Source organism: Vigna umbellata, chromosome 5, assembly GCF_029865625.1.
Source record: "Vigna umbellata cultivar VRB3 chromosome 5, Vumbellata_1.0, whole genome shotgun sequence".
NCBI classification, from domain to species: Eukaryota; Viridiplantae; Streptophyta; class Magnoliopsida; order Fabales; family Fabaceae; genus Vigna; species Vigna umbellata.
The window spans coordinates 51580342-51591083 of NC_142169.1; the positions used below are offsets into that span (position 1 = coordinate 51580342).

General features: G+C 33.9%; 1 protein-coding gene across 1 annotated transcript; it reads left to right on the forward strand.

Annotated features, from left to right (window-relative positions):
* The first annotated feature begins 747 nt into the window (after window positions 1-747).
* Window positions 748-5471, forward strand: LOC148198568 (uncharacterized). The gene is made up of 7 exons (XM_088115853.1): window positions 748-857; window positions 1064-1151; window positions 4622-4782; window positions 4858-4951; window positions 5014-5100; window positions 5191-5286; window positions 5370-5471. Exons 1-7 carry the CDS (start codon window positions 748-750, stop codon window positions 5469-5471), a joined length of 738 nt encoding a protein of 245 aa, XP_087971979.1.
* Window positions 5472-10742: the final 5271 nt, after the last annotated feature.

Below are 10742 nucleotides of genomic sequence, written 5' to 3' on the forward strand. Positions count from 1 at the left end.
ATAATTTGGTTATATTTATAATTTTATACTGATACAACTTTATTATGTTTATTGCAAATGACATTTGATATCCCAAATGTCGCAACACTTAGAAGTAAGTGTTTATCATCTATTGTTGAAAAATTCTGAGGTTTTAAGACTAAGCTGACCTCGAGATATGTATTTGGAGCCAAGAAAAATGAGTCTCCATGTGCAAAATATAAGACCATTAATGAGGAGACTTTGCGCCTCTTTGTAGAGAGTCAGACATCAGAGGCATGACAGGTTAGTATAGTTGATATTATTTAATTCCTCATTAACAAATTTATATCATCATATGAATTAATTCATTATATGTGACAGGAAAGAAGAACCAAAGCATAAGGAATAAGTGCTCAAAATTAAAAAAAAACCCCACCTATTATCTCGTGGTAAGTATATGAAGCTTGAGGAGAAATACCTCAAGCAAAAGACAGAATGTAGACCCTCATCTGAGGGTGGTAGCCCACAACCTCCTTCTCCACCTTCTCAGCATGAGAAGTGGAAGTTAGTTCGTTTAAGATCATCGTGCGCCTACTGTAAGAACCTAATTAATTCTTTAATAAAAAAAATGGAGGGAGCAATCAGTGCTGGGAAGCACCAACCGCCCCATAGAAAGAAGTGGGATTTTATTTTATTTGGCAAATGGGGAACAACACACGTTCGGGCCCTTGCTTTCATTTTTGGCACCATTCAAAAAGCATTGCACGTAGGAGATAAAAAGGGGGTATGGGTTCTACACTTGGAGAGTCAAATTCTTACTACCAAATCCGTGGGAGTGAAAAGCAAGATCTGGGAGAGGTGAAGTGGAGATCTTCTGGAGCTGCAAGGAAGCCTTGGTAGTGCAAGCCTTGGGGAGATAGATTCAATAGCTGCTAAGGAAGTCTTCAAGAGGTAAGGGGAGCTAGATCTTTTCTGTAGATTGTAGAAATAATTTATGTATTTGAGGTTTGTGTTATTAAGTGATTTGATGAACGATTTGTGCTTAGAGTGATCTTGTTTAGTATGAATCCGTATGAGTGGTGGTAGAATATTGTTGTTGAAGCAAATCTGGGAAGAAAGGGGATGAAAAATGGGGTCTCTGCGTTTCTGGAAAATCTGGTGTGATTCTGCAGAATTCTGCAGAAATGCACGTTCGTCCGCATAATGCTCGACCAATTAATGGTCGGCCAAAATATCCTGAACGTTCGGTCAATCTCGAATGTTCGGTCCTAAAAATTGGTAGTTTCAATTGAGCGTTCGGTTTTGTGTTCGGCGAGCGTTAACGTTCGTCCTTCATTATGGGTGTAGCGTTCAGTCGTTACCGTTTGGTTAAGCCTTGATTTTAGTATCGTTCGCTTAGGTGTTGAATTTATCGTTTGTCAGGCTTTAATTAATACCGTTCGGTCGAGACTCTGATTTAATAGTGTCCGGTTAAGTATTGATCTGTTATAGTTCTGTCTTGAATGTTTAGTATCGTTCGGTTAAGAATTAGATTTAGTACCGTTCGGTCAGGCTTTGATTTAATACTGTTCGTTTTCATGGTGTTTGATCTTAAGTGTTCGGTCTTAAATTGATACTTAGGTTTCATTCTTGAGCGTTCGGTCTTGGTGAAATAGTAATCTTAAGCGTTCAATCTTAAACTGGTATTCTCAGAAAGTCATATTTAGCGTTCGGTTTAAATGAGGTATTCTCGGCTTGTGAGCGTTCGTTCTCAATTAGGATTCTCAGGTTTGGATCACAGGCGTCCGGTCTTGGTTATTAGTGATTGTAGACGTTCGTCCTTAAATTGGTATTCTCAGGAAGTGATCTTGAGCGTTCGGTCTTGATGGAATTTGATTTGGTAGTGTTCGCTGTCTTAGCGTTAAGTCTAAGTGCTTGATCATAGCGTTCGTTCTTTTGGTGTTCGACCTAATGGTATCCGGTCAAAAAGCTCTTGGTGTTTAGTGTCGAGTCTAAGTGATCAACCTTAACGTTCGGCTAAATAGTATTCGGTATAATATGGAGTTCCGTGTTTCAGCGTTCGTCCTAATAGTATTTAAATCCAATATGGTGTTCGGTAAAATAGCGTTCGGCCTAAGTACTCGATCCAAGCGTTCGGCCTAAGTATCAATCTTAGTGTTCGGCCTAAGTACTCGATCCCAGCGTTCGGCCTAAGTATCAATCTCAGTGTTCGGCCTAATAGTGTGTTTGGTGAAATAGCGTTCGGCCTGTTGGTAAATAGCGTTCGTTTAATACCGTTCGGCGGATAACGTTCGTCCAAATAGTATTATGCAAATGTTGGGTTTTAAGTTCATTTTCTCTTGAATTGAATTATGTGCAAAATGTTTGGAAAATATATACTGTGATGTGATTTATGTGAATGTATGAGATATGTTGGATTTAATGTGATATTATGGTGGTATCTGGTTATTCATAACTTGGGTTAAGGTTCAAAGTAACAGTATGATTCATGGACGTAATTCCATGATCCTCAAGGAGATGATACATGGTGTTGATTTGGGGGTGTATAGAATGATTGCATGGTAGCTCAGTCTTGGGGGTTTTCCTGACGCTCCAATGGTCTTTCATTCTCAATTAGAGAGGATTGATCCATGTAGTGAGGAGTAGCAGAAGGTCCTAGTCTTGGAGGCTTCCAGTATACTCCAGGGCGCGGAACGGACTAACCTCGTGAGGGTGGTAGGGTGGAACCCATTGGCAATGGCTTTGCAAAGCAGTAGAGGCCACCACGAGTGCATAACCCGCCATAGCTCGGTAATCATTCTAGTCTGGACAAGTCGGTATATAAAGCAACAAGTCGGGGTATAAAGTAACAGGTCTTGTTATGTAAGTTTACCATGTTTGGATGACTTTTGCATGTCATGTGAGTGTGGGAATGGTGGTTTAATGATTATGCTTTAATTGTTCTTTTATCTGAATCTAAGTATGATAACATGAATTAACTGTACTATATGTATAACATGCTTTTTATATCTAGCTCACCCTTGCATTGTTTGTGTTGTGTGCTGTTTGGGTATGTTTCTTTGGCGATGATCATCCACTTGGATGGGAGCAGATGTTGAGGAGGAAACTTTGGGAGCAGCTCTTGATGGAGACGGCAGTGCTGCAGCTTAGATAGCTAGTTCTTATTTCGTAAACTCGTTTTATTTGGAAGGACATTTTGTGTATTTTAAATTTTAAATTCTCCGTAATCCCCATGGAGAAATCCTGATACTCTAGTTGTCAATTCCGCACTATTCTGAGGATGACTGTAATCCTTAATTACTCTTGACTGCTTTCCTATATTATGCATGATGATGTCTTTATTATATATGCATGATGTATATAATCGGGATGTCACACCTACTCTTCTGAGATTGTATGAGAAATATCTGAAAGTATTGTAAGTTATCACTATTTCTAAAATAATAATAGTTTCATTATACATGTTACATTGAACTTTTTAAAGAATAATGGTGTTTTGTTATGTTACAAGACACATTGGTTGAGTATAGCTCCCAAGTTCAATTCACTCCAGGGAGTCGCCAAGATATTCTTACCACTACAATTGGACGACCTGAGCACTCTAGACAAGAGTGCATGCTGCTGGTACTGGAATAGGCATTAAAGATTATTTTGGGAGTTCCTCGCATCAGACTTCATACACACACAACCAAAGGTATGAACAAAGGCTGACAAAAGAGATCTAAAAAAAGCTTAGGACAAAGCTTAAGGCGGAATTTAGGGCGAAATTGTATGATGAAGTCACTATAGAAGTGACTGAAAGAGTTATGTACCAGTTTTAACAACAATTTGACAGTTATGGGATGTGCCTGCAACCATCTCATGTACAGGAACATGTGGTGCCTCCCACAGGTAAAATTAATAAATATTTTGTTGAATAATTTATTATTTGTATAATCTAACTTTTACTCTGACAGGGAGAAGCGGGAAAGGAAGTTGTTCAGCACCAACCGTCTTAGGGGATGACATGGACGATATTAGTCCATGTCTGTTATACGTTTTAGATGGTACTAAAACGATGGTGGTAGCTTGTGGAACAATGTTTCAGGCAGCGACTATTGTTCATGGTATGGAGTTATCAAAGGATGATGTGAAGTTCTTAATAGACAACATTATCATACCAAATGTCTTAATTCCTCTGCCTACATATGAGATTTTCACTATGGCACAAACATTCCAGTATTTTACGCTTGACCTAAACACTTAGTTGGTTATGTTTATGACCTCTCGGTATGGACTCCTACTTCACACTTCTCAATTTTAAAGTTTACATGTTATTGACGTCAAAACTTATCATATTTTTCGATTTAACAACAGACGCATGGATAAGAGAAGATTCATTTATCTAAGGACGATCCTCTTGGTGCATTGCAACAACTTTGTGACATCATTGCAAATGAGCATATGAAGGTTGAATATGATCCTAATGTATTTTGGAGAGGCTCTAAGGTCCCAATATATTTGCATAGTCAAGACGTCAAGGAGCTTGTATCGGGAAGATAAGAGTTGAACATTATATTAATTCAACTATGGATGATGTAAGTTTATGAGCAATTATTTATATAAAATTGATTTATATATCAAGTATACTTATATCAAAGGTAATTTTTTTTAATTTAAGTATATGTTTGGTGTAAGTAATAACATGGGGTACAATGATGTCTATGGGTTCATTGATCCCCAAGTAATTCACGAAGCAAAGAATTTTGATGACATCACAACATACCTCACCAGCAACTTTGCAAGGGGGGAGGACATATATTTTATTCCTTATATATCTGAGTAAGTAAAGTTTGTTAACTTCAAAATTCCATCTGTGATTTTAATATATAACAATTAAGTTATTATCAATTTCAGACACCATTGGCAACTACTTATTGTTTCCATATCAGAGAGTTATGTTGTGTGGTTTTGCTCATTGCACAAGTCTCCTCCCAAACATCTCAGACAAGTAGTTCATGGGTAAGAACCTCAATGTTTGGACTTTCTTTGTTATATAAATGAATGTTAAAGCCTGTTTTTGATAGTTTCATTGCACATCTGATGTTGGTTGGGAGATCAATTGCTAACGGTAGAAAGCTTGTTTGGTTGACTCTTAAGGTTTGAGATATGCTAAAGCCATACTTTCTTATAGTTGTTTTGTTTTAATGATTTTCACTAACTATTTACAACAATGATGATATATTGTAGTGTCACAGACAAAGTGGGTCATATGAGTGCATATACTACGTAATGTATTGGATGACACACACTATTCGTGCCCATATTACAAGAGGCTGGGAAACGGTAATATTTAGATTTAGTGAATTTTGTTTTTTTCCATCATTTGGAATTCATATCCACTAATTAATATCATGTGTCTTGTGTAGAGATTCAAGACTCCTACTCCACTTCCTGAGAAGCCACTTACATTCCTAAGGAAGGCACTTGCAAAACATTTAATTAGATTATACATAGTTCATAGTTATTAGGATTTTTAAAATACATTAGCACATGTTGATTTATAGTTATTAGACTTTTTACATTATGCTTTAAACATTATGTGTTTTACATATCGATTTTGTGTTGTATATATTGTGTTTTATATGCATGTCTATTTTTGTGATAGTGGATATCACAATAACAGACCTGCTATTAAAAAACATTCCAGGAGAATAGACCTTAGTTGTGGTCAAAATCGAGGCCATAGGGTGCACGTGATTTAAAAAAAAAAAATAAACGGCTTTGGCACCGATTCTAGCTCGAACCAATGCCATAGGCCCACATTATTATCTTGGTTGAACCGAGGTAATAACCCCTCCACCCCCCCCCCCCCCCCCCTTTCCTTCCTTACTACTTAGGGTGTAGAAGAACCGAAGCAGTATCCATTGGATATTACCTCAGTTGGAATCGAGGCCAAAAGTCTCCCACCTTTTTACCTCGCCAGTATAGGTCTCAGTTCGAAAACCGAAGCGTATTATAAAAAGTAATCACTGTTGTTTCCCTTCATTGTTTCCCTTTATTGCACTAGTCCTTAGGAAAAATTGAGTGACCGAAAAAAGAAAAAAGTGATGTGGTTGCCTTCAAATTTGCAGAGGTATTCATAAACCATATCTTGTTCATATATTGCTGTTCCTACTTAGTTCTAATTAATGAGAAACAAAAATTAAGTAAAAAAATAGAGTTAAATGATATCTAAGAAATAGTTAATGGCTAATAAATAAGCAAGGCAAACCATTGTTACGGTGGAATAAAGCACTAATGTTTTAACCAATAGAATGATTTATTAATATAATTATTTTATACAAATAGTATGTCTTACTACCATAACAAATTAAATGTATTTGTGAGATTGAAATGATTTATGATTTGTCTCCCACATCTTATAAAGAATTACAGGCTATCCCAAAAATCAAGAAACGCCCAAACTTGTTTGCTTTTTCATATACATTCTTATTATTTGTTCGTTGAAGAATATAATTTCTTTTGTTAAATATGATTTGTGTTTATATGGAAACATGAATATATATTTAATAATGTTATATTCTTAACAATATTAAAAGAAATCATTTTATAAACATTAATAATAATACATTTAATTTAATAAATTTGCATTCTATGACTTTTAGGTTGATCATTTCACAATATATTGTGCCAAAGAAAAATTGTGTGAAGAAAAGTCATACATTTCTATTGATAATTTGATTAAACAATTAATTTGATTAAAATTATGGAAATAATTCAATTCATCAATATGATATTTATGATTCTTATTTTTTCAAAAAAGTACTTAAAACTGTGAATATGTAAATAATACACTTTAAATAATAAATATTTAAAAGTAACCCATCCAGTTCACAAATAATAAATATATTTCACCTTGTATTTTCAGATATTTTATCTTGTATTTATCAATTTACTAAATTAAGTGGTTGACCGAATTCATTGAATTAGCATAAAAGTTTATGTACTTTCCTTTTATGCACCCTTTTCATTCTCTCGTTTCTGGTAGTCTTTGAGAGAGATTTGAGAGATCGTTCGTTGAAAAGTGTTCTAAGGACGACGTGGAAATATTGTTATGTTGGTGTTCAACAAAATTACACAAAAAGTAATCAATTAAAATAGTTATACAATTATAAAGTATGATTATATTATTAAAAAATCATAATAACTTAAAATTAAAAAAAAATCCACAATTGAAAAACACAACTAAAACATTAATTAAACAAATATTAAATCATTTAAAATAATTATTTTAATTCAAATCAAATTAATTAATTCATTAATATAATTATGTAATTATAAAATTAAACAATATATTAATAAAAAACTTTAAATCCAAAAAAAGTAAAAACATTGTAAATAAATATTAAGTATTTAAAAACAATTTTTTTTTAATTCAAAATAAATTTAATTAATTAAAATATTATATAATTATAAAATCCTAATATTTCATTCAAAAATAACAAAATATCTTAAAATTATAAAAACTTAAAAAACTATAAAACAAATAAAACATTAAATAATTCAAAACAAAAAATTGAATCAAATTAATTAATTCATTAGTATATTATTACAAATAAAAAACTTTAAATTCTAAAAAAATATAAATAAATATTAAATAATTATAAAAGAAAAATTAATTCAAAATAAATTTAATTAATTCAAATATTTATATAATTATAAAATCTTAATATTTTCATTAAAAAAATAACAAAATATCTTAAAATTATAAAAAGTTAAAAACTATAAAACACATAAAAATTAAATAATTCAAAACAATTTATTTTAATCAAAATATAATTAATTAATTAATTAAAATATATATATATACATATATATATATATATATATATATATATATATATATATATCAAATACTAAAATTTTATTAACAATAAAACAGATTCTAGTCATATATAATTTAAATAATTATAAATTTTATTTAAAATAAATATAGATCATTAAAATGAACAAAATTAAAATTAAAAAAACAAATTAGATTAAGAAATGCGATTGTGACTTCATTCGAAAAATTTACCTTCATCGAATTTTGACATTTGATAAAGAAAAAATCAATTTTCCAAATTTGATGAAAGGCAGTTTTGAATTTCCAAATCCGCATCCCAAAATATATAGTGTAAATTATATTAAAGAGAAGCAACATGCATGATAAAGTAGTATAGTTATCTATTTAAAGCATAAAGTGATATTTTTACAGTCATCTAAAAACAACTATAAATTTAAAACATTATACACATACTAAACTAAAGTCTACTCAAAACTATACACGAGGTTCTACTGAACTAAGGCAACTACTCAGCAGCATCACCTCCATCCAAAGCTTGCTCCAGGGAAACCTCTTCTTCCGTTGCTCACATCCAAAGGATGGTCATCGCAGAAGAAAAAATAGCAGAATCATACAAAACACAAGCATACGACAGGGTAAGCTAGTTTAAAACAGAATCAATCATACATCAAATTAATTAACTTCATACAAGAATATTATTCATTCACATCACTTAAATCCTTCACACATAACACCACACTGACTTTGACTGTCCGGACTTAGAATGATTGTCGCGCTGTGGCGGGTTATGCACTCGTGGTGGCTTCTACTGCTTTGCAAAGCCGTTACCAATGGGTTTCACCCTACCACACTCACGAGGTTAGTCTGTTATCACTCACCTTGGGCCATACTAGAAGCACCAAATACTAGGACCTCCTGCTACTCCTCACAACATGGATCAATCCTCTCTACTTGAGAATGAAAGACCATTGGAGCGTCAGGAAAACCCCCAAGACTGAGCTACCATGCAGATCATTCTAAACTTACTTGAATCTCAACTAGAGATTCCACTTTGAATCACAACATAGGGCACCACCATTTCTCCTCTCCTTGAGGATCATAGAATTACGTCCATTAAACATACTTTGAAATACAACATACAACAATAGCCACAGATATTACATGTTACAACTTCACTTTACTTCATACAACCAACATTGATTCATATAAAACAACATAAGATCACACAAGAACTTGTACTAGAAATGAACCTCTCGCACAGCGCACACCTTCGAATAGCGAGGCTATAAGCTTCTCGCACAGCGACCTAACTCGCCTTGTGAAAACCTTAAACAAAGACCAACTACTATTGACATCTCTCATAGCGACTAAACTCGTTATGCGAATAAACTGTGAAATGCATCAGACCCCAACCCCTCGCATAGCGTCCCAACTCGCTATGCGAGAACCTCAGACAGACACTTGACTCCGCAAACACTCGTAGAGCGAGACCCACTCGTTGTTCGAATAAAATGAATAATGGTTCCAGACCCCAACCAGTCGCATAGCGATCAGAATCGCTATGCGGATTGGCAAACAGAGAGCAACCCTCTCACTTCACTCGCACAGCGCACCCATTCGCTATGCGAGTGCCTTGGCAGAGAGCACCTCGCCAAGGTGACTCGCTATGCGAATCCATTCGCACAGCAAGTCTGCATAATCTGCAGAACGAAATTCTACAGAATTATGCAACTCAACCTCTCTTTACCAATTTCACTCAACTTTGCCAACTTCTAACAATCCTAATACGATGTATATACTTAATTAGACTTGGGTAAATGATTCTATACATTCCTAGCACCAATCTAAAGTATTTATGCACCAAACTCTACTCTAAAACCTCCAATTCATCAACTTAGAGACTCAAAACCAATTCTACCACTTTGAACCTGTTTTTGACCATTTTGACATATGACCTATCTAAATTAACTCAACAACCTCTACCAGCACTTGACCTCTAATACTCAAATTCACTACCTCACTTCCTCTAAATTGACCCTAAACAAGCTCCAACCACTTCACTTCATACCTCATCACCGCTACAATAGATTACTCTCATTAATTACCTCCCACAAGCACAATTACAATACCATATTCATACAAAAAAACTCATCAACAACACATTATAGTTTTCATACAATCCACATTACAGTACAACCATTTAATTTGCTCATGATACAACCAGTGACACACAAAACAACATACTAAACTCAGAATTTATCATACACGCATATCATATAATCAATTGAGATAAAGTTTCTAGCTCCCCTTACCTCAGAAACAAACAATTCAGCTCACCGACACACCAACAGTACCTTGCACTGTAAGGGAACTCAATAGAAACCTACAACTCACCAATTGGTGATAGAGAACCACACTTAGAACCTAATTTGAGCTGAAATTTAAAGAAGGAAACCGCGAGACACATGCAACAATTCTACGTTGCATGATTCAAAATCAAAAACAAGAGAAGGAAAAGGGCAAACAGCTTACCAGAGGAAATCACAGAATTGATCGGTCAAGATCAACGTTCTCAATGCCAGGATCACTTAGGCACTTCCTGATCGTCGAACAGATAACTCAGCAGAAAGAATTTGTAGAGAGAAGTCAGAGAACTCTGAGGAATAGAGTTATAGAGAGATGAAGTGTTCTTATAATAATGAAAAGTGTTTATAAAATTCTATATATATTATAACATTATTTTAAAGTAAAATAATCTATCTCATTATTTTAACACACCACTCTGCTCTATAACAGGTCTTTACAATTTTACAGAACTTCTAGATCAAACTTTCTCTTGTCCAAAACACCTTTCTTACTTATTTCTTCACACTTCTAATCATACAAATTTTAATTCTGCAATCTAATTTTACATCTACAAACATACAATAAATGAAAAAAAAAACTTTGGAAG

What these genes read in the sequence shown, in the direction of transcription:
- LOC148198568 (XM_088115853.1), top strand. Translation starts at nt 748, where the DNA reads ATGGGTTCTACACTTGGAGAGTCAAATTCTTACTACCAAATCCGTGGG. An exon ending in TTTATTCCTTATATATCTGA is followed by an intron (nt 4,783 to 4,857) that starts GTAAGTAAAGTT and finishes TATCAATTTCAG; the next exon opens with ACACCATTGGCAACTACTTA. An exon ending in CTCCCAAACATCTCAGACAA is followed by an intron (nt 4,952 to 5,013) that starts GTAGTTCATGGG and finishes TGAATGTTAAAG; the next exon opens with CCTGTTTTTGATAGTTTCAT.